The 24,621-nt window shown below is 41.2% G+C and overlaps 1 protein-coding gene across 2 annotated transcripts; it reads left to right on the plus strand.

Annotated features, from left to right (window-relative positions):
* Window positions 1-1,005: 1,005 nt before the first annotated feature.
* cabp2a (calcium binding protein 2a) lies at window positions 1,006-24,505 on the plus strand. Of its 2 annotated transcripts, XM_066718709.1 has the most exons (7): window positions 1,006-1,173; window positions 3,463-3,756; window positions 20,242-20,272; window positions 20,363-20,497; window positions 20,660-20,769; window positions 21,814-21,961; window positions 22,210-24,505. In XM_066718709.1, the coding sequence occupies exons 1-7, from the start codon at window positions 1,075-1,077 to the stop codon at window positions 22,233-22,235; spliced, it is 843 nt and encodes a 280-aa protein (XP_066574806.1). In that variant the 5' UTR covers window positions 1,006-1,074; the 3' UTR covers window positions 22,236-24,505. The 2 variants fall into 2 exon arrangements, with proteins under 2 accessions (XP_066574806.1, XP_066574807.1); XM_066718710.1 differs by lacking the exons at window positions 1,006-1,173; window positions 3,463-3,756 and adding an exon at window positions 13,584-14,578.
* Window positions 24,506-24,621: the final 116 nt, after the last annotated feature.

The raw sequence follows: 24,621 nt of genomic DNA on the forward strand, positions 1-24,621 counted from the left end.
CATTCCAATTGGTCCAGAGCAGTAAATCACAGTGAATATGTGTGAACCCATAAAACACACCTGTAACACAATGGAGTATAGTCATTTCAAATTGACTGACTGACTGATTGACACTGATAACGATAATAATAGTAATAATAATAATAATAATAATAATAACAATAATAATAATAATAATAATAATAATAATAATAACTGTAAGAATGTACTTTGTCTTTGTGCTACATTACACAGACTACCTCTTAAATCAAAAGTACAGAGAATATAAATTAATAAGAGGATTGGAAACAAGGGGAGAGAGGAGGGAGTGGAGGGGGGTGATAGAGGAGGCAAGGGATTAATAAAGGAATATCAACATGCATAGAGAGACAGAGACAGAGAGAGTGAGAGAGAGAGAGAGAGAGAGAGAGAGAGAGAGAGAGAGAGAGAGAATTAAATTGATGGCGTTATAATGGTGTGCCCATACACGGGGGGAGAAAGAGAGGGAGAGGGAGATGTGGGGTGCTGATCAAGGATACAAGGGAGGGAGGGAGGGAGGGATTGGGTGTCAATTTAAGGAGAAGGATGGAGGGAGGGAGAGAGAGAGGGAGGGAATGGAGGGAGGGAGGTCAATTTTGAGGAACCCAATCCTCTGTCTTTTGTGTTTCCTCTTGCCATAAAGGACCAGCACCTGAGAGAAGCAGAGAGAGAGAGGGTAGGATTGGTAACTGAAGAGACTGAATAGGAGACAGGGAGGAGGACTGAAAAAACAGAGGAAAAGAGAGAAAGAGAGAGGTAGGGTTGGTCAGAGAGAGACATACAGAAAGGAGAAGGGGAGAAGAGAAGGCAAAAGAACAAGAAAGAGAGGGGGTGGGGGGGGAGAGAACAACATCACCAGCAGACAAACTGACAGACTGACAGAGAGAGAACAACAGAGAACGAGAAAGAGAAAGAGAGAAAGACAAATAGAGACTGAGGCAGAGACAGGGAGAGGGAGAGGGAGAGGGGGGAGGAAGGGGGGACTGAGGAGGAGAGAGAGAGAGACAGCGCATACGTGGGAGCGAGAGCGAGCGAGCGAGGGAGAGAGAGAGAGAGATGTTCATGCTTATTCGAGACGGAGCAGCGGGAGGTACAGTAACGTCTGCCAATCCTGCAATGAATCCAGCTCAGGACAAGGAGAAATCTGCTAAACAGGTAAGAACAGAGAGGAAGAGAGGGAGAGGTGTAGATGTGTAGATGAATGAGGCTATGTGGTAGGGAGGACTGTGGGGAGAACTTTAAACAAGGACTGTGGATGAGCAAGTTAGTATATTAGTCAGTCTCTCAGTCGGTGTCTCCGTCAGTCAGTCAATCGCTCAGTCAGTCAGTCACTGTGTCAGTCAGCCAGTCAGTGTTACTGTCAGTCAACCAGCCAGTATATCAGTATATCAGTCAGTCTGTCTGTTAATGTATCAGTCAATGAGTCAATCGGTCAGTCAGTGTAACGGTCAATGAGAATGTAATTTTGTCAGTCTGATACTACTAGTACATCTGTCAGTTTAACAGTTATTCAGTCAGTAGGTCAGTATATCAGTCGGTCAGTCAGTCAGTCAGTCAGTCAGTATTTCACTCAATCTGTAACTAAGTGTATTAGTCTGTTGGACAGTGTATCAGCAATTTAGTGAGCTTTAGCTACAGTGCTGTGTAGCTTGTTCCACCCCAGCACCACTCTCTGTGTAAATACATACCTCCAGTTTTCATGATCTTAATTGCACTTCCGGTCCTTGTTTCATTGCTGTTCATGTCCAGTCCAGTCAGTGACTCTGCAGTAATCCAGTCCAGTCCAATCAATGATCCTTCAGCAGTACAATACAGTAATTGACTCTACAGCAGTTCAGTACAATCAGTGACTCTGCAGCAGTACAGCCCAGCCCAGTACTGCGGCAGTACAATACAGTTCAGTCCATTATGTGACTCTCCAGCAACCCAATATAGTCCAACTCTGCAGCAGTACAATCCTGTCCAGTCAGTCAGTGTGTCTGTACTGTATTAACCCTCTCTCTCTCAGGTCAGTGTTAATGTACTGTAGTGTCCAGTCAGTCAGTGTGTCTGTACTGTATTAACCCTCTCTCTCTCAGTGCAGTGTTAATGTACTGTAGTGTCCAGTCAGTCAGTGTGTCTGTACTGTATTAACCCTCTCTCTCTCACTGCAGTGTTAATGTACTGTAGTGTCCAGTCAGTCAGTGTGTCTGTACTGTATTAACCCTCTCTCTCTCAGGTCAGTGTTAATGTACTGTAGTGTCCAGTCAGTGTGTCTGTACTGTATTAACCCTCTCTCTCTCAGTGCAGTGTTAATGTACTGTAGTGTCCAGTCAGTGTGTCTGTACTGTATTAACCCTCTCTCTCTCAGTGCAGTGTTAATGTACTGTAGTGTCCAGTCAGTGTGTCTGTACTGTACTGTATTACAGTTATTCTCAATCATTTTGACACAATCGTCGAATGACTATCACACTTGGTCAAACAGTGTATGAAATACCATTAGGTCATTTGCTCACATGACTACAGTCATTTCTCATTGCTTTCACACAAAATGCATTGAGAAAGCCTTGCTGATCAAAATAGTTTACATTCATTTTCTGTTGAATGATATTACTCTTACATGCAATTATATACATGTTCATTGTGTAAATCCTAACATGCTAAATAGCACAACCAGCAGTTACAATAACCTGTCAAACATATATTAGATAAATAGCAGTTATGTGGTATTGTTGTAATAGTTACATTTTGCAACCAATTGCATATGTTGTCAAATTTAGCTTACAGGTATAACTCATAACCTATCAGTTCTCAAACACATTTATACTGCGAGGGCAAGACTGAATATGGAACAGGCAGGAGACAGACGGGGGCATTAGAGTGTGTGGTGGTGTGGTGAGGAGGAGAGGGGGGTAACATATATTTTATATATACTGCAGTTCCAAATTTTACATAATTTTGCTATTGTATATTTCTGTTCTGTACAAGCTTTTTTTATGTTCGGTTTGTTCTAAAGGAAGCTACATACAGTAATGAGAAATGTATGAATAAATGTTTTGTTGGAATTACAGTGTCTGCCATTACTTTCTGACAGCAATATTATTCAGTTGAACACATAGACAGTGTTAGTAATTTGACAGTATTTTAGAGTGGGCAACTATCACACTTTCAGAGTACACTCTCATTTGACGATATGTCTTGGCATTTTGACAGTCTTGGTTTAAGCAATGATAAAGGAACCTTTTGTTTTGGTGACAATGATTTATTCATTGATGGATTTATTTACATTTGAAACATGAGTTAATTATTTTTATAAAGGTATTGCCTTTTGCATGTGAAATAGAGTGTTGTGCTGAATGTACCACGTGATGTGCGGATTGTACTTAGAGTTTTGAGAATGTTGAGTTTGTTTCAGAAAATGTGCCAAATCGATTGAGAAAAACTGTAATCCTCTCGCTCTCTTAGGTCCAGGCTTCTATCAAAAGGAAAGTGGAGAAACAGAGGCGCCGGAGCAGTGAGGGGGGGGCAGGGGGGGGTCTGCTGGATGGCGGAGGGGGCAGCACTCGTCCCCCACGTGCCAAGACCCCGAGCCTGTCCATACCTGACAGAGAAAGAGAGAGGGAGAAGGAGAAGGAGAAAGAAAGGGAGAGGGAGAGCAGTGAGGCCGAGGCAGAGGAGAGCGGAGGGAGGGATCGGACAAGAGAGACGGAGAGAGAGAAGAGTGAACTGAGGCCCATAGTGGACTCTGTGTATGGACAGGTAGGACTGAAATAACTTTCAATTACATTAAAGCTGTTTACTGTACTGCACTGCACTGTACTGTAGTCTGCTATACTCAGCTGTACTGTACTGTCTATTATTCTGTGCTGTAGAGTACTATACTCTGAAACATCCATTGCTGTTATGCTTTACCAATAAGTGACTATATGTAAAGAGTTAAAAATATGTTGCTATGTTGCATAACATTTTGTTTATTTTTTACAGATATACATTTTAAAGATCAAATATATTATCAAATTATTGAAGTCATTATTAGCATTGTTTATACTGACAACACACTGTCAGAAATTGTAGGCATGTACCCCCTGGCGCCCTGTAGGTTACGCTCACTACGCACTGCTGTGGAAATGTCTCTGACTGGGCAACATGCTCTCCTAAGTTGAACAATACTTTATTCAGTCATCACTGTCAGCCTTCAGTAAGGTGGTGTGTGCTAGCTTGTGTACAGTTAGTCATTTCACAAATGTACTGAAGTACTTATTTCAAATCTTTTCAACTCATTTAGTTAGTGTAACTAGTGTTGTTTGACACAGACCATTATTTTGTGCAGGTGGGGTTTGGCGAGTCATTGAGCTGGCGTACCCTTACAAATTAAAATCTACTTGCACCATTGACTCTAGTGCGCTTCCCTGTTCATGTAGTCTACTATAGTGTACTGTACTGTAATCTAATATACTCTGCTGAACCTCCCTTCACTGCAGTGTAGTATACTCTACATTACTGTACTACAGTCTACTTATAGTGTACTATACAGCAGTCTACTTTACTCTACTGTACCGTGCAGCACTGTTTTACATTGTACTGTAGTGTAGTATACTATACTATTAACACATTATAATAAAGTTAATCTTATTAATGTATTATTCATTTAATTGACACTTTATAAATCATCAATATACAAATTATAACTCAATTATATCAGTACATGGACTGGTCCCAAAGTCTGAGGTAGCTAAACATTGTCCCTCTTCACTACTGCTTTGACACATTCCTAATACATTATTTTACACGTTTTGATAGATTATTAATTATTTATAGGGGACACTTCTTAGCTACCTGTTCGACTTTGTTTTCCCATGTATTGCTATAACTTAGTTATATCTAATTTAGAATGCATTATGGAATCATTAATAACATATTAATAAGCAGCACCTTATTATAATGTGGTATCTATTATTCTGTATTACATTGTACTGCACTGCACTGTAGCATCCTGTCCTGAATTACATTGTACAGTGCTGTATACTAATGTAGTGTCACTTATGTTGCACTGCACTGTACTGTAGTAAACTGTACTGTATAGTGCTCTGCTGTATTGTAGTATATGATACTGTACTATACTATATCACCCAGTGCCTTATTATGCAGTACTGTATGCTACTGTACTGTACTACATTATATTATACTATATTGCACATCAATAGGCTATACTGTCCAGTATTGTATTGAACCATATTGAACTTGGCTATAGTTGTACTATATTTCACATACCTGTCAGTCATTTTGTGTCTTTCTGCCCATGTGGTTGTCTGTGCGGTTTAGGAAGTGGGTGGGGGATGTTGAGAGAACGTTACATTTTCCTCCCAGTAGTGTATGCCCGGCTCCTTAGGCGTAGGGGATGCCCCGCCCAATATTGCCAGTGTCTCCCCCAATTCTGAAACTAACTATCCCCCTGTGTCTGCTAGTCTGGTGTCTGGTTGTCTGTGTCTACCTTTGTTTGTGTCTGTATGTCTGCCTGCAATTGCACATCTGTCTGTATCTCTGTCCATCTCTCTCTTTCTCGTTCTGTCTCTGTCTGTTTCTTGTTCTCTCTGTGTATCTGTCACTTCCTCCCTGTCTCTCTCAGTCTCTCTCTTCCTGTCTCTCTTTCTCTTCTCTCACTGTAAAACCCCCACCAAAAAGACCAGAGGCAGCCAGTGTGCCGTGCTGAGCTGACATTTAACTTTTTACCTCTGACCCTGCTTGAACCTGTAACAATATTGTAGCGATCCTGAAGCCGTGCTAAGGGGCCTTTTAATGATGTGGTAAGGCCGCTGCACTGTTGTGCGGGAGAGCGGCGTTCAAATTTCCCCCGTGACTGGAACCCCCCAGGATGTTCCAATATAGATATAAAGTCTGAAGGAAGAATCATGGAGATAAAACAGGACTGATAATGCAGTTGATTCAGTGTCTGGATGTTGTATGAGTGATGCAGGGCATCTGGGATGTGAATTAGCATTCTTTCTGTAGCCATAGAAACCTGGGAGAGGGTCCAGTCTGTGACAGGTTCACAGCGAACTCTTTAGGCATGTATACAAATTGATTTCAGCACAAACACAGCACACACTGATACAAAGAGTTTACACACACGCAGTATACACGCAACATACAGAGTATACACAGTGTGTGTGTGTCTATATGCACTGTGAGTGTATAGATGTGTGTTTTTGTTATATGCAGTGTAGACAGTATGTGTTGTTTTAATCTACAAATAATGTCTTAAGAAGTGCATCAGTGCATTATGTGATTAGGAATGTCTTGGCTTGATCATGTCTCAGAAAGGTGCCATGTTCTTACTGCACTATATAATGAATGCACTTCACTCCTGCTCTACACTACTGGACTCTGTCCTGTACTCTACTGTAAGGTACTATACTATACTATACTTGACTATACTATACTACACTATACCGCTTTCTAAACTATACAGTACTCTACTGTTGTTCATTATACTATAATGTCTTGTACTTGACTGTTCTGACAGGATGAGATAAATGAAGGAAGGATGAGAGGGCAGGATTAATTGTGGGAGAGGGATGATCGGTGGGAGATTAGTGTTCTTAAGAAGGAGATCAGGCAGTTATGAAGACAAAGAGACACAGATTAACTGGAGAGCAACAATACTGGAGACATCACCCAGGCTGGGCCCATTACTACACTATAAGTCCACACTGCGCTGGCTCCAGTATGGGTCCCTAAATTATAATATAGTTCACACAGCACTGGCTCACATTTGTGCCCCCTACTGCACTATAGTCCACAAACCAATGGCTCCAGTCTGGCACCTGTACTACACTATAGTCCCCACAGTGCTGAGTCCAGTCTGGGCCCCTGTACTATAATATAGTTTACACATTGCTGCCCCCTACACTATACTATAGTCCACACAGTATTGTCTTCAGTCTGGGTCCCTGCAGTAGACTATAGTTCACAGTTTACTCTATACGATACTGTACTCCAGACAGCACTGGCTCCAGTCTGTACAATCAGCTCTGATGAAGAGCTCTCTACTAAAAAATGATTAATCAGCCTCTCAAAGGAAGAAAAACAAATGAGGTGATTGAAGCCTTAATTGAACTAACAAAGCTTTTCATGTTTGATTTGGGCACATTTGAAGTGACATACTCTGTATAACCAAACCTACCAGGAGAGTGGCTCTCTCTCTCCTTCTCTCCTTCTCTCCCACATGGAACATATATACACATATATATATATATATATATATATATATATATATATATATATATATATATATATATTAACAGTTGTAATCCATATGTGTATTTTATATATTGATAATATATTGTAGAACTTCACCTATTACTATGTTGAACCCATAAAATAAATGTATGTATTATATTTTAAAAATACAAAGATCATGCATATCTACTATATATTTAAAATACATGTTGTCTCTGTCTCTCTCTCTCTCCATCTCTACTGCACTGTTTCCTAGGTGCTGTGCTGTGTAGAGGTTGGGATTTATGTAAAGAAGTATAACTTTACAACACTGAAGTGTAATTAACTTTAATTTACTGCACTGCACAGTACCACTACACGACACTTCACTACACTGTTAAAAAACACTGTACAATCCAGAAAATACAATTACAATAATAATAATAATATTATTATTATTATTAATAAATTATCACTGTGCAGAAAAGACATCTAATAATCATCTTTTATTTTTAATGACAAATCACTTTTTCAGATTGAATTCCGAAAAGGATCAAGTAATCAGTTTAAGGTCTTTGTGCAGCAAGCCGAAAATAAACGATCAAATCATAATTCACTCTCATTTTTAAGAGTGACTGTATGGCAAGGTCAAACCTGCGCCAGAATCATTAGGTAGGAAACAGTGTGTCCTTACAGAAACCTGTACCTGAGACAGCCACCCCAGATCCCCTTATAAGAGCCAGGAACAGATTTTAAAGTGACAGTTCCCCTTGTCAAATCCTCTGAACATTGTGTCTATAAACAGTTGTAATACTGTATTACACTGTCACTGTCTATACAGAAATAATAGGGCATTACTCAGGTACTGTCAAAACAGCTATAATAGTGTATTACGCTGTCGGTACAGGTGTACTGTCTGCATGCACTGTGTTTCTCTCTCCACAGTGATTCAAGTTTCAGTAACCTGGTGTCCAGTGTCCCTGCGGTGTAACTCAATAGGATCAGCACAGTACAGAGCCCCCACCCTGCTCGCCTTCATCTCAATTAATGCTTCTCCTCTCGGCCCCTGATGCATTTTTAAACAGCCTGCATTATTGAACAGAGAGGATCGGGTTCAGGGACATTAGACAGATGGACAGAAACAAACTCAGACCCTCATCTCTGTCTCTCTCTTTCTTTCTCTCTCTTTATCATGCATTCTCTTGCTCGATCCAGTAATCCACTTGGTTACAGGAAGGATCCCAGTCAGATCCCAGTGAGATCCCAGTTCCAGTTCCCAGTGTATCAGTCAGTCAGTCTGTCAGTGTGTCAGTCAGCCAGTGTAGTGTTAAAGCTGCAGTGTAGTTAGCTATTAGGATATATTCAATGTGTCAATATTAACACATTTACAAAAGAAGCAGTGTTTTTTAGCTTGGTCTGTATGACTGTACTGTCCTGTACTGCACAGGGACTGTAACTGTACTGTACTGCAGTCATATTAGACTTTATTTTCTCCTATTGTAGGATGTTTCTCATTCACTGTCACAGTCTACGTTCACTCGGGCAGAAGGAGAAAGAGGTGATTTAATTGAAAGGTTTCTGACGGTCTTTTTGCGGTACAGCAGAACAATGTGAAATTTAAGCGCTTGTACAAATCCTAGGGGTGCCATCGCCCTCTAGTGGCAAGCGGGACAATTGCAGCTGATAGCTATAAATATGAATATGTAAAAATGCAACCATATCAGATAAACTAAGATTCCCCCATTCATAGCCCACTAACAGAAGTTCTCTCTCCGTCCAATTGTTACAGAAGAAAGATTGTCTACTTCACATCAGATATACATACACAAATAGATGGATAGTATTGTATTATTTGTCTCACGTAAATTGATTGTTGTATTCAGTCAGTGTGTCTGTACTGTATTGCATTAATCCATCTCTCTCTCTCTCGCTCCATATCTGGGGTCCAGTGTATAATCCCTTCTGTACTCGAGCAGCACTGTCCAAGAAATTACATTTCACCGGCATTCTCCCCCCTCCTCACCCTCTCTCCCTCTTTCATTTTCGCTCTCTCCTTCTCCCAATCAGTCATTTCTAATCAGGAGTGTAATAGAGAGTCATTAACACTCTCTAATTGAGAGAGAGAGACATCATTAAAATACATTAAAATACATTAATCACAAATCCAAACAAACAGATGTAATGCTCCTGTAATGTAGAGCATCAAATGCCTTCCATATTCACCCATACTGATTTAAAAATATGAATTAATTTAATTACATACATACATATACAGCTCTGGAAAAAATTAAGAGACCACTCCAAGTTCAGAAATCAATGTTAAGTGGTCTCTTTTTCAGAGCTGTATATATATTAAAAATTGCCACAACCTGGTGTTATATATATATATATCACTTTTGTTGAATAAGAGTATTATTCTATATGTGGGTAATTGTCTCTCAAAGCCAGATCTTTGAAACAATATTGAAACTCTGTGTCCTTTATAAATCAACAGATTCAATAAACGGCAGGTTAAGACTAGTGGCAATAAGGAGCAAAGAGAGAGAGAGTTAATACAGTAAAGTACAGACACTGACTGACTGACAGTTACTATGTGTGAGACTGAATGATAGAGTGTCCAAGTATATTGCACTGAGAGAGAGGGAGCGAGAGATGGGGATGTGGGTTAATACAGGACAGGACAGTACAGCACCAATACTACAGTGCATCACTACTGCACTGAGAGAGGGGGGTTAATACAGTACAATACTGAGAGAGAGAGAGAGAGAGAGAGATGATTAAAGCAGTGATTGAATACTACACGGAGAGATTAATTCGCTGCACTGAAAACAGAGGGAGAGAGAAGGATAGAGGGAGGAGAGCAGAGGTAGAAGGTGAGAGGTGAAGAGAGGGAGGGAGGGAGAGGGAGAGAGAGAGAGATTTTGTATTATTCATTTCTCTGTCTGTATACTAATACATTTTGCCTATTTCTGTGAGACGACTCTTACATCTGTATTAACCACTAATCCCTGGACTGAGCATGTAGTCAAACACGCACACACACTCGCACACACGGATACAGACACACTCACACACAAGCAAACACACAATTCAGTGCCTCATTAACAATAGTAGTTTAAGTCAGTCAGGGTGTCTGTAATGAACTATATTGTACATTACTCTACCGTATTAACCCACCCCCACCTCTCTCTCGCTCCCCCCCTCTCTCCGCACTTAAAGACCCAACTATCTAATCCTCTCTCTTTTCAAAGTGAAGCTTCAAGAAAACATATCAACCCTTCCCCCTTCCCCTCTTCCTTCCTTCTGTCTCTCTCTATATCTCACTGTGCTCTAAGTATCTGTGCGCATAAGCCCGAGTGTGTGTGTGCGTAGGGGCTTTGTGTGCACTGTTGGACTGGACAGGTAGTTCCTCCTGTGTACAGCTATTCATGTCAATGATATTCAGGGATTCCTTTGGTTTAATACACTTTCTGGATGCAGTTATAACGATCCAGCAGCGACAATCGGTTTGCCAAAGTGCTGAGAGGGAAGAGAGCGAAGACAGGGTGTGTGTGTGTGTGTGATTGTGAGTGTGCATTCTTTCTCCATGGAAATCGTGAATAGTGAATATACCATATAGGACCTCACCCTAAACAATGCAGTCCACTGTCTCTCTCCACAGTATCTGTGTTCTGCCCCCTGCTGGTCAGCATATGCACTACACAACTGTCTATGTGTAGGGAAACTGCAATATTTACTTCACACTGTCTATACAACCCTGCTGTACTGTATGGTAGTAATCTGTATTTTGCTGTACCAAAGTGTAGTATAGTGTAGTATATTTTACTGTAGCATACAGTAGTGTGGTGTATTGTACTATACTGAACTGTAGTGTACTGTACTGCACCAAAGTATAGTATAATTTATTGTAGAATACAGTAGTATAGTGTAGTGTACTGCATAGTACTAAACTGTGTACTGGTATTATAGTGTGCCATATGGTAGTGTAGTGTAGTATAGTGTAATATCATATACATTACTGTAGTATACTGTACTGTACTGTAGGGTTCTGTATTGTATTGTAATGTTCTGTACTGTAGTGTAGTATAACTGTAATGGACTGTACTGTAGTGTAAAATTATGTAGTGTTGTGTACTGTGCTGTTCTGTACTCTATTGTAGTGTCCTGTGCTGTAGTGTAGTGTAGTGTTGTGTGTCGTCTAATGAAGTGTAGTGCACTGTGTTGTTCTGCACTGTCGTGTAGTAGTGAGGATGATAATAATAATTACAACACTAATGATAATGAAAAGACCCAACAATAGCAATAATAGCAGTAATAGCATTAGCATAATTACTCCACAGTGAGAGAGACTGGGAGCAGGGCTGTGTACAGAGTCACTGTCTGCTGAGCTGACAATTAACTAATTTGCCTAACGAGGCAATTTAATTGTGTTCAGCTTTTCACATTTTGGAAATCTCTTGCTTGCCCTCTCTCTCCATCTGTCCCTCTCCCCCTCTCCTGTCATTTCTCCTTTTGCTCCCTCTCTCTCTCCCTTCCTTCATTCTTCTCTCTTTCTCTCTCTCTACTGTCTCTCCCTTCCTCTCTTTCTCTCTCCCAATTCACCCCTCTTTAGCGGCCTCTCCTCCTTTCCCCAACTCCAGCTCTCTCCCTCCATTCCCCTCTCTCTAGCCCACTCTTCTTCCATTCCTCCCTCTCTCCCTTTCCCTCTCTCCCCCTTTCTCTCATTCCTCTCTCTATCCCTTTCCCTCTGTTACTTTCCCCCCTCCCTCCCTCCATCTGTCAACCTTTCCCATCTCCCCCACTATTGCTCTCCTCCCCATTCCCTTGCTCCCCCCTCTCTCCCACCCCACTTGTTCTCCTTTCCCTCAGTCAGTCCCTCCCTGCATCCCTTTCCCTTTCCCCTTCTCCTTCCCTCCAGCCCTCTCTCTTTCTCTCTCTCTCCCCCTCTATCTCTCTCTCTCTCATCCCTCCCTTTGTCACCCCCTATCTCCCTCTGCCACTCTCCCCCTTTCTCCCTCCCTCCACCCCCCTCTCTCTCTTTAATCTAAAAGGCAAGGGATTAAAAAGGCCTTCACTTTCTCTCCCCACTAATTCTCTCCCTCTCTCTCTCTCTCTCTCTCTCTCTCTCTCTCTCTCAGACTAGTCATTTGCGCAGTTTCAACGGACAGAGAGAGAGAGAGGGATGAGATTAAAGAGAGAAGAAAAATTAGGGATCCAGAGAGAGAGAGAGAGAGAGAGAGAAAGAGAGAGAGAGGGAGAGGGATAGAGAGAGAGGGAGAGGAGAGGCAAAATAACACACACCATCAATATAACACAGCCATGCGAGAATTAAGCTAAACGTCCGATTTATTACTATTTTTATTAATCATAGTTGTTATTGTTATTATATAATAATAATTAATTATTAGTGCAACCGTTAATAATACTCTTACTATTGTTGTTGTTATTATTTTTAACTGCTTTTGGTTTTGATCGACTACTTTGGAATCTCTGATTGGAATTTTGGTAACTAAGTGATTATTATAATAATAATAATTATTATTATTATTGAAGGCAGCTTTTTCTATAGGAAGATGACTGCACGCTATGGAGCTTTGATAGTCACCGTTAACTTTATATAACGCTAGACACGAAAGAGAGAGGGATAGAGGGAGCGAAGGAGTGAGAGAGAGAGAAGAGGTAATGGGTAACTGTACCAAACCGTCCATGAAAAACAAAATGAAAAAGGTAAGTTTACAATTTTTTCAAAATGTTCAGATATATAGTTAATGCTGAATCTTATGTAAATTAATTTTGGTACATTTTCTGAATTGCTCAGCTAATGCTGGGGTCAGTCTGTGTCCGTGTGTGTCTGTGTGTGTGTGAGAGAGAGTGTGTGAGTAAATAATACGTGTGTGAGTGTGAGTTTGCGAGTGAGTGTGTGTTTGTGTGTTCTTGTGTGTGTGAGTGAGTGAGTGAGTGTGTCAGTGTGTGCTGTGTGTGTGTATTAGCGTACAGCCTCTCTCTCTCTCTCTGGCATCTGTAAGGTCAGATTTCGGTTGGAAGTCGATGGGTGGTAGGTCTCTGTTTAAGAGACTGGTGGGGGTAGTGCAGCTGACTTGATACAGTGACTCAAAGACAGACTGAATGACTCACAAATGGACTTACTAATTGATACAAATAAATGAGTGATATACTACCTCAGTAAATATATCAGTTGGTCTTCAGTAAATGAAGGAAGTAGTGAATTAGTGTCAAAGTGTACAAAGTGTATCAATATAGTGGAATCAATGTTGCAGTGTATCATTGTTACATTGTGTCAGTGTCTCCAGTGTATCAGTGTGTCAGTGTACGGTGCGTCTGTGTATTATTGTCAGTGAATCAGTGTGTGAGTGTCTCAGTATATCAGTGTGTTGTTGTGTCAGTGTATCAGTGTATCAGTAACAGTGTATTATTGTCAGTGTATCAGTGTGTCAGTAACAGTGTATTATTGTCAGGGTATCAGTTTGTCATTTTATCTATGTGTCATTATATGAGGGTGTGAGAGTCTCATTATATCAATGTGTTAGTGTACCAGTGTGTCAGTGTCTTAATCAGTCTGTGTGTCAGTGCATCAGCATACCAGTGTGTCATTCTTGTGTTTTGCGTCACTATGTGTCTCATTATCAGTGTTACTGTATTAGTGTATCACTATATCAGTGTTGAAGGGTATCAGTGAGACAGACAGACAGACAGACAGAAACACACACAGATGCATGTATAGATAGACATGGACAAGCAGACAAACAGATACACAGAGAGACGGGGAGAAAGAGTGTTGAAGGGTCACAGATTAGCAGACAGTAAGTTCATCAGTAAGTGAGTGAGTAAGCCCATCTGTGTGTGTGTGTGTGTGTGAGTATGTATATTCCTGCCTTGTGTAGTAGTGCATTATTGGCCTCTGTAAGTGAATCAGTGACTGAGTGAGTAAGCCTAATCTTATGTACTTGTGTGTATGCATGTGTGTAACTCAGGGTGTGTATGTGTTTGTGTGTAAATGTGTATAACTCAATGTCTGTTTGTATGTGAATTTGTGTGGGTGTATAACTCAATGTGTATATGTGTGGGTGTGTGTGTATGTGTGTGTGTGAAGGGTGCGGTGTCTCTGGAGACGGGAGGGGCTCTGTCGGCCATGTTGGGGGGGGCACTGGCCGCAGCAGGGGAGCCCCAGCAACCCCAGGACTGCGAGCGGGCGGCGGGGGCCGCAGGCACAGAGGACGATTGTGAGAGCGATCGGGAGTTCGGGGAGCCCTTGTGCTCGCTGGTCCAGAACTGCACCATGCTGCACAACATCGTGGGGCCGGCCTGCATCTTCCTCAGGCAGGGCTTCGCACAGGCCCAGCTCGTACGTACACACGCACGGACACACACTGACACGCACACACACAGACACAAGCACAGACAGACACAGTCATAGACTCAGGCACAGATACAGACATAGACACAGACAGATAGAGATACAGACACAAACACAGACATCATACAATTATAGACTCAGGCACACATAGATACAGATACAGACCTAAACACAGACTGATGGTGACACAGGCACAGATACAGAGGGACATAGACATAGACACAGTCATAGACACAGATACAGGTATAGATACAGGCAGACAGGCAGACAGATACAGGCAGAGCTACAGACTCACAATACATTGCATTACATTACATCTCATTGCATCGTTTTACATGCAGAATGGATGGGGGGGGTGTGGTCACACACTTGTCACACCACTGTCCTGATTCTGCCCCTGAACGCCAACGATGTCACCGCATTACCTCACAACCGCTGTCCTAACTCCGCCCACTCACGAATGATGTCACTGCATTACCTCACACTGCTGTCCTGACTCTGACCCTGAACGCCAGTGACGTCACCACATTAACTCACTCCGCTGTCCTGACTCCGTATGACCGGCATTACATTATGCCCCCCCTTCGCCATCAATCTCACTCCTTCTTCTCTCTCACTCTCTCTCTCGGTTATAGCAACCTTTACCGTATATGGATACGACTAAAGGATATATCTTGGGTTAGGGGGGGGTTGGTGGTGGAGGGTCAGGGTTAAAATGTTCAGTTCTGCTCCCTGGGTGTCACGCATCTTAATCAGAGTTCAGGCAGTGAGACGGGCAAGTCTTCAGTGACAGCTGTGCAGGGTGGACACTTTTGTCAGGATGTCACTTCCTGTGACATTTTGAGTACTTCCAGGGTGGAGTGATGGTCTCCTGCCTTAAAAGAGACAGACTCAGGTTTTCACATTCATAATTTGATATAATATTTCAATAGACCCTCCAGAATGCACTTTATTTTAGGGAAACATGTTCAGTCCTTGTGGGCTTGATCCTGCAAAGAAACAATGGTGTTTTAATGTTCTACTGACAAGCTGCTATGAACCCCCCTGCAAGGTTAGTGTTAGGATAAGAGAGACAGGCTTCTTCTGCAGTGAAATTGCAGCCACAAAACCCTGGGAGTCCTGCTCAGTCATATGGGGGAATATTATACTGAGAGGCTTATATGGGAATGTGACGTACTGAATCTCCTGCCTGCTGTTATTGTGTTGCTGTCTTGCTGTGAAAACCAGTGTGTGTTTTCTAGCGTTTTGGCAGCCAAGTCATTTGTAAAATGAACACAGAAGTGTGGTTTGATGTTTGATAAAACCAGTACCTTTACCAATATAAATATCAATACCAATAGTAATAACAATAGAAATACTATTACTAATAGTCATAGTCATAGAAATATAGTAGCATAGTCATAATGATTGTCATAATAATAGTAATATACTCATATTAATAGTGAAAGTCATATTTATAGTATCATAGTCATAGTCTAGGAATAGTTAATTATATTGTCCATGTCCCCTTCAAGACTCTCTCTTTTTGTCCTCTCTGGGTGCTGGAGTTGACACAGTGTTTGGGAGTGGTGGACATGGGATGCTCTTGTGTGCATGTTTTGTGTCAATAAGCAGGGAGGAGAGACAGGGTTTGCAGCACCCCTGTGTTGCTGTGTGTCAGGTATATGCTCTCACACTCCAGTTCCAATAAGAAGGTCATATCTCCAGTCAGTGCAGGAAGACCATAGTGCCTGTGTCTGTGTCTGTGTGTCTGCATGTTTCTCTGCATCTCTGTGTGTCTCAGTGTCTCTGTGTGTCTTTGAGTGTCTCTCTGTGTCAGGTATGTGCTATCATGTCCCAGGTCCAAAAAGCATGACGTCCACAGTGTGCAGTGCCTGTCTATGTACATCTGTGGATCTGTGTGAGTCTCTGTGTGTCTGTCTCTCTGTGTTGGATATTCACGCCCACACTCCAGATCCAATAAGCGGGTCAGGTCTCTGGTCACCAGAGTGTGCAGTGCCTCGTGTCTAACTCTGCCTAGGACAGTGCTGACTTGAGCAGGGTGGCTCTTGTCCCAGGTTGACCCACTCTATACCACTGTATGTGCTTCACACTAACGACAATCAGAACCAAAGTTGCCAATAAGTGGGTCAGATCCTGGGCTGGTGTGCTCTACTGTGAAAGAGGCTTATGTGCATTAAGTGATGTCATCAGGGGGACCTATACAAGCTAAAGTACTGAGATTCTATAGTACAGTAATACCTTGACTAACGAATAGTCAGAACCTGATGTTTTTGTTTGTTTTTAAAGAAGCCAATCAGTGAACAGGTTTGTGAGTCTCCCTCACCTGGTCCAATCAGCTGTATGCCTTTCCATATCTCATTGCACAAGAGCCTCGTAATGGAACGTTTTTCTTACTGTGTTTTTGGAGGTGATAAAGTAATTTTAGAGGCTTTGATGCCTCCTCTGTTATTTCTACCTCTGGTAACGAAGTTTTCTGAAATAAAAGTGACATCATGGAATGCAGCTACTGTGTTACTGTTACTGTATTAGAGTTAGAGATCTTTGTTGAATTTTAAACCCATCATGTAAGCACAAGGCAGCTATTGGAGATTCACATCTGGACACAGCTGTATGAACTACCACTTGTCCTGTTGAGTCAAAGCATTCAGAAGGAGAAGGGGGAAAGTGGGAGCGGGTGAGAGAGAGAAAAGAAGCTCTCCCAATATAGCCAATATATATTTTCTCACTCTCTCTCCTTGCCATCTCATTTCATCCAGTGTGACGCTGTAAACTTATTGTATTTTGTGCGTCTCTCTGAGTTTCCTTCTCTCTCCCTCTCTTCTCCTTTTTCTGTCTTTGTGCCTGTTAATGACTGTTGCTTGAAAATGTAACCTCATTATTATTACAGTGCTGACAGGTAAGTTTGTATATTACTGTCTAATTTGGACTTTTTATTTGTAAAGAATGAAAAGACCATTGATTATTATCATTATGATGTGATTATTATTATTGAAGTATATGTTAAGACATTATACAGTAGAGATTTCAATGCTATTCATAATGTCTCCATGAAATGTAATAGATGGCTAAAGTGTATATATGAGGCTCAAAGGTCCTATGAAATGATTTCCTATGCGGTCAAAGGTCATGTGAAGCATTATGTCCTTCTGCTTTTGTGAGGTCAAAAGGTCAGGTGTCAGGTCATGTAGGATAAGTCCCATCAGAGATACTATAAAAACAGCACAGTCAACTGTGCTATTTTAACGTTGATAATACCATCCTTGCTTCCGCGGGGAGATGTGGGATATAGAGAGTTCTGGAGACAAATCTATATCTACAGAATGTAAAAGCTGCTGCTCGACTCACTGCCTGTACATCCTGCTATTAATATGATTAATACATCTGTCTGTCCTGACAACAACTCTGACTAGTCCAGTCTATTGCTGACGCATATTCTTGAGCTCCCTGCATTTGAGGGGTGCCTTTGTATTCAAATAGTTTAATTCTGCACATCTTCATGGCAAAATGTATTGATTATATATAAATACACTCTAATTAATCATTAATACACTCTAAGTGATAATAATACTAAAACAATATTAATAATAATCATTTAAAACAATTCACTAGTCTTTAATCACATATTATTTTTTAGTAGGTAGTACATATTATACTATATTACCTATTATTTATACGTATAATCAACAAAGGCTCCCTGGAGATGCATGTGCTGCCATTAGATGGCCTGCTGTCCTGCCCAGGGTGTGCCCTGACTTGCGGCCTGTGCCCACCGGGTCAGGCTCCAGCTCTGGCTCACTGGGACCCTGTACAGGATGAAGCAATTATTGATCAAGAATGAAAAAATAATTATAATCAGTATGTGTTAATGTTTGTTATCACTCTACTAACAAGCTCTGGTGTGAAGTATAATCATAAAAACACTTTGCAATATCTAATGCCTAATCACTAATCTATCAAATTCCACACCATATCTCTCGTCTCTATCTCTTCGACCCGCTCTAATACAAAGCCACACCCCACAGGCATGAATGCATGAATATGCATAAGCAGCAGACAGTTGCATTAATCATATTAATAGTGGCATGTACCTGCCTTTTACATTCTGTATACAGAAAATGTTTTCTACGGAACCCTATATCCCACAACTGCCCAGGCAAGAGAGGACAGAAGAAACAATTTACCATCTTGTCCTTCTAGTGTCTCTGGTCCCATGGTTTGGGGAGGGGGGGTCAAAAGGTGATATTGGAATGCTTTTAGGGTGAGAGGTCAAGGGTTATATGCAATTACTTCCTTTGGACGTAAGAGGGAGGGGGGTGTTCCAATCTATTACAAACACGCTCTATGAAGTGTTTATCGATGGGCGGAAGTTGGTGGCAGCCATAATAAGTATGTTTTTTCAATCCATAGGGAACATACATGTTCCCTTCGAAGGGCCCTTCAAAGTTAATGTCCCCGAAGTGTACAGGCGATGCAGAAGAGTTGTGCTTTTTATAACCCATCAAGCATTGCGTTAATCATGTAAAACATTGTGTCTTAAAGATAAAGCGCAAACATTTTACTAGATGGGAATAAGAAATTATATAATTATATATTGTATTATATATTATATATTTATAATATAAATAACACTCATGAGATTGTTGTACTCGCCCCTGAAAGATAAAGACATAAATCAATGTGCAAGTCTAATAGATTTAGAATTTTTTCCTCATGATTGTCTAGAAGAAGTAAAAAGCAAACTATACACTATAGATGCTGTCCTACGTTTGTGTTATAGTGTAGTGCATAAGTGTAGTTTACTGCAGTGTAGTCTAGTGTGGAATAACACAGTGTACTGTACAGTAGTGCAGTGCACTAGAGTGTAGTGTTGTATAATACAGTGCACTATAGTATAGTGGCATTGTGATTACATTAGAGTGTGTGTGTTTACTCAGTGTGGGTGTGTGTGTACGCATTGTGTACTCAGTGTGTTCGACAGTGTGTTTTAGCGTGTTTGCAATATTAAGGCCCAAATCGCCTTAACTCTGGCTGTTGCCTGGCAACCCACAGGAATAATCCCGTCAAATCAATGACCTTTGACCCTTGGCTGTGTGACTGTCTGTCAGGCACAAATTGAACTCCTGCCATTGTAATGATGATAATAATAATAAAGTAATAATAATAACACATTTCATTCTTTATGCACCATTTTCCAGGACAATAGTATTGAAAATCCTTCCTTTCCACTCTCGATCAATTTATGTTATACACACACACAGACTTACTCTCTTTCCCTCTCTCTCTCTATCTATTGTGTGTGCACAATGTGTAATATCTGTATAATAAGTATGTTAGTTTGTTACAATCTATGTGTATATCAGTCTCTGTATGTGTTTCAATCTGTGTATGTGTGTAGAGTACAGTACAGTACAATTTTGTGCAGTACAACACAATAGTGTTATATGTTAAGAATACAGCACAGTACAGTATAAGAGTAAAGTACAGAATAATATAGTACAGTGAAATTTTGTTAATTACAATATAACAATACATACATTAATACAGTATAACAGGCAGTGTCTCGGAGCAGTGTAGTGCAGTGCACTGTAGTGAAGTATAGTGTAGCCTGCTCTGTACAAGGTCCCTGACTCTCTCTCTCTCCACTACAGGACAGGGACCTCAGACCAGAGGAGATTGAAGGTAACTGCGTCTGTGATTATGTACACTCTCTCAGGTCAGTGTTACTGTACTGTAGTGCCCAGTCAGTAAATGTGTGTCTCTCTCTGTCAGAGCTGAAAGAGGCCTTTAAGGAGTTTGACAAGGATAGAGATGGCTATATCAGCTGTAAGGACCTGGGCGAGTGCATGAGGACCATGGGCTACATGCCCACTGAGATGGAGCTGATCGAGCTCAGCCAGCAGATCTGTGAGTCCAATATGCTTTCATATCATAATATAGACTGCAATACAGACTGGCATACTGCCTTACAGACTAATACACTGTGATACAGACTGACACCCTTCCTCTTACCCCCTCTTCAGTGTGTATAAGACTGTCTCTCTCTCTCTCTCTCTCTCTCTCTCTCAGGTGGAGGAAGGGTGGACTTTGAAGACTTTGTGGAACTGATGGGTCCCAAGATGCTGGCAGAGACAGCAGACATGATCGGAGTGAAGGAGCTGAGAGACGCCTTCCGAGAGGTCTGCTCAGTAACTACTAATCAATAACATTGCATAATCTATAATCCATTATCCATAATCAACATTCAATACTCGAAAAATCCACTCAATGATTAATATTCCCTGTCTGTACCGTTTTAACCCTCTCTCTCTCTCAGTGCAGTGTTAATGTACTGTAGTGTCCAGTCAGTCAGTGTGTCTGTACTGTATTAACCCTCTCTCTCTCAGTGCAGTGTTAATGTACTGTAGTGTCCAGTCAGTGTGTCTGTACTGTATTAACCCTCTCTCTCTCAGTGCAGTGTTAATGTACTGTAGTGTCCAGTCAGTCAGTGTGTCTGTACTGTATTAACCCTCTCTCTCTCAGTGCAGTGTTAATGTACTGTAGTGTCCAGTCAGTCAGTGTCTGTACTGTATTAACCCTCTCTCTCTCAGTGCAGTGTTAATGTTCTGTAGTGTCCAGTCAGTGTGTCTGTACTGTATTAACCCTCTCTCTCTCAGTGCAGTGTTAATGTACTGTAGTGTCCAGTCAGTGTGTCTGTACTGTATTAACCCTCTCTCTCTCAGTGCAGTGTTAATGTACTGTAGTGTCCAGTCAGTCAGTGTGTCTGTACTGTATTAACCCTCTCTCTCTCAGTGCAGTGTTAATGTACTGTAGTGTCCAGTCAGTCAGTGTGTCTGTACTGTATTAACCCTCTCTCTCAGTGCAGTGTTAATGTACTGTAGTGTCCAGTCAGTCAGTGTGTCTGTACTGTATTAACCCTCTCTCTCTCAGTGCAGTGTTAATGTACTGTAGTGTCCAGTCAGTCAGTGTGTCTGTACTGTATTAACCCTCTCTCTCTCAGTGCAGTGTTAATGTACTGTAGTGTCCAGTCAGTCAGTGTGTCTGTACTGTATTAACCCTCTCTCTCTCAGTGCAGTGTTAATGTACTGTAGTGTCCAGTCAGTCAGTGTGTCTGTACTGTATTAACCCTCTCTCTCAGTGCAGTGTTAATGTACTGTAGTGTCCAGTCAGTCAATGTGTCTGTACTGTACTGTATTAACCCTCTCTCCTTCTCTCTCACTTAGTTTGACAGTAATGGTGATGGTCAGATCAGCACGGCTGAGCTCAGGGAGGCCATGAAGAAGCTGCTTGGGCAACAGTTGAACCCCCGAGAGATCGACGAGATCCTGAGAGACGTGGATCTGAATGGAGACGGGCTGGTGGACTTCGAAGGTGAGAGAAGGAGGGTTAGTGTAGAATAGTGCAGACACACTGACTGACTAATACGTTGATTGAACACTATAGTACAGTGCACTGGGAGAGCGGTGGGCGGGTTAGTATAGTATAGTGCAGACACCGACTGATGGGATACTACAATACATTAACACTACACTGAGCGGGCTAGGAGAGATTGAAGACCTCTTTCCATTTAGTGCAGTTTTATTAATGAATCTCATCTCTGTCTATATGTTTCTCTACAGAGTTTGTCAGGATGATGTCTCGCTGAACAAAAGAGGAGGAAACCATTTCAGAGAGGGAGAGACCGAGAGACAGGGGGAAGGGAGAGAGAGAGAGGGAAAAGGGGTTAGACTAAGTGGATGAGATAACCAAATCTGTGGGGTGTGGACATGCAGGACAGAGAGATGCAGAAAATGGCTGATGAAAGAGTCATCAGAAAAGGAACGACTAATTTTTTTTTTTTTTTCCTTCTTGCATTCAAGAGCACATGCTATTGTTTTGAAGTCTGTTCTTACCATAACTACCATAGCATTATTATTTTTATCATCATCAAGGATGACCTTGTAATTATGGACAGTAAAAAATATTTTCTTCCCCAGGTCCATTAAACCATTAAAAAAATTGAATTCATAATGGCTTCCTTTCCCTCCACCCACTCTCTCAGTGCAGTATGAATATACATTTCTCTGCAGTCAGTGTTTAACCCCCACCCCTTCCCTCTCCCCTGTTCAGTGCTCCTAACTTTAGTCCAACAAACGTAATTACTTAATTGGTCCGTTAAATGAATTAATAATCTCACCAGAGCTTTTCTATTCTCTTCAACACTTGAGAGTTTAGGTTAATTATCTAATAATGCATCAGACTATTGTTCTACACAAGTTGAACAGCAAACTCAATAGTTCAATGAAGGGCCCAATTAAGTAATTGACAGCTCAGGCTGAAGACAAACCTGCTGGACAGAGGGGCCCCAGGGCCAGTGGAGAGAACCATTTTGACACAATGAACTGTGTCAGAGTGCTGTTCTGTTTTGGGGGTATTGATTTTGGGGGGTGGGGGAAGGAGTGGGAGCAGTTTTACTGGACTGTACTGCTCAATATTGGTAGACCTAGTACTTCACTACATTCCACTATAATACACTTTATATCATTCACTACACAAGTCTACACAAGTATACTAGAGAATACTACCCTGAAGTACATTACACTATACTGTACTACTCTGCACTATAATCTACTCATTATACTACCCTAAAGTACACTATATTGTAATACTCTACACTACAGTAGACTATGCTATAGTCTGATAAACTATTACTCTATGGTACACAACAATGTACATTATTTTGCATTATTCTACACTATTTTACACTAGTCTAGACTATACTACATTATACAATATTCACATCGTATACCGTTCTATAGTACTACTGTATAATACTAAACCACACAGCTCTTAATTGTATTATACTATACTACAGAGCTCAGTACTGAACTACTGTACTAAAACACTAACACAGCAACTCGCCTGTCATATTCTACACCACACTGCCCTATACTATTCCACATAATACTATAGCACACTACACTTCTAAGCATGATACACCACACTAAAGAGCACTACTGTGTACTGTATTACACCACACTACAGTCCACTATGACATTAACTGTTCCGAACATGTAGCTTTTGTCATACCTGGTGTCCCAGTACTTGTGTGTTCAGTTCTCTCTTATGCCCCCATATATTAAGGACCTCTTTCCTAGGTCATTATAAATCAAGTTTCCTCATTTTCAGTGATAAACATTACAATTTTTCTATTATTAAAACATTGAATATTCTTAACCAGAATATAAATAGATCAAAACATTCCTAGGTTAACCATTGTAAATCAAGGTCCATAGAGAACAATTAGCCTAATAAAAAGGGAAAAAGGCTAAATTTTTATATTTCTGCACAACAAACATGTACTATCATCCTTTGGAAACTAGGAATGCGAATTGGAATGTTTTATGTACAAATGGGAATGGAAGTGAAAGTGGCACTTATAGTTTCTTTAGATGTCATTTTGGTTGCCAACGAAGCAGAGCTGCAGCATGGCAGCCACATTTTAATCTTTTTGCCGTAAAGTTACTCAGTGGGAAGATGCAAATCAAAATACCTTCAGTGTAGTTCATAGATAAAAGCAAGTTAGTCTACTTGAACATGGTGTTTCCACAACAAACTGATCTCTAGGCACCTTGATTATAATCAAACTGACACTTAATTCTGTCCCCATTGATATTCTTCCCAAATACACGCTACAAGTCAGTAGTAAACCACTGTGTACACCTACATACTATACTTTACTTACATCACACATGGGGGGTGAAGACACACTTACCCACTCTACTAAGCCGACAGCTGACTGTCCTCCTTAACAAGCCAATGGCAGTGCGAGTTCATTCATTTGCATGGGAGACGGGGCGGTGTGCTGTGATTTTGTTGTGCTCCGATTTCCTCCATCAGTCTGTCCGAAACCCCTCCGCCCCCCCCCCCACTCCCTCCCTCCCTCCCTCCAACTGTCACTTCAGTCATTTGCAAAAACTGAATCTGTACAATACTGCCTTTACCAAGTCCAGGGCAAGAAACCCATCAATTAAATGAATTGTGTCAAACTG

This window comes from Amia ocellicauda, chromosome 12, assembly GCF_036373705.1.
Source record: "Amia ocellicauda isolate fAmiCal2 chromosome 12, fAmiCal2.hap1, whole genome shotgun sequence".
In the NCBI taxonomy this organism is placed as follows: domain Eukaryota; kingdom Metazoa; phylum Chordata; class Actinopteri; order Amiiformes; family Amiidae; genus Amia; species Amia ocellicauda.

Excerpts from the sequence above, each read along its gene's own strand:
- cabp2a (XM_066718709.1), top strand. The coding sequence starts at position 1,075 with ATGTTCATGCTTATTCGAGACGGAGCAGCGGGAGGTACAGTAACGTCT. Across the intron at positions 1,174-3,462 it reads AGGAGAAATCTGCTAAACAG|GTCCAGGCTTCTATCAAAAG; the intron begins GTAAGAACAGAG and ends TCGCTCTCTTAG. Across the intron at positions 20,770-21,813 it reads TGAGAGACGCCTTCCGAGAG|TTTGACAGTAATGGTGATGG; the intron begins GTCTGCTCAGTA and ends TCTCTCACTTAG.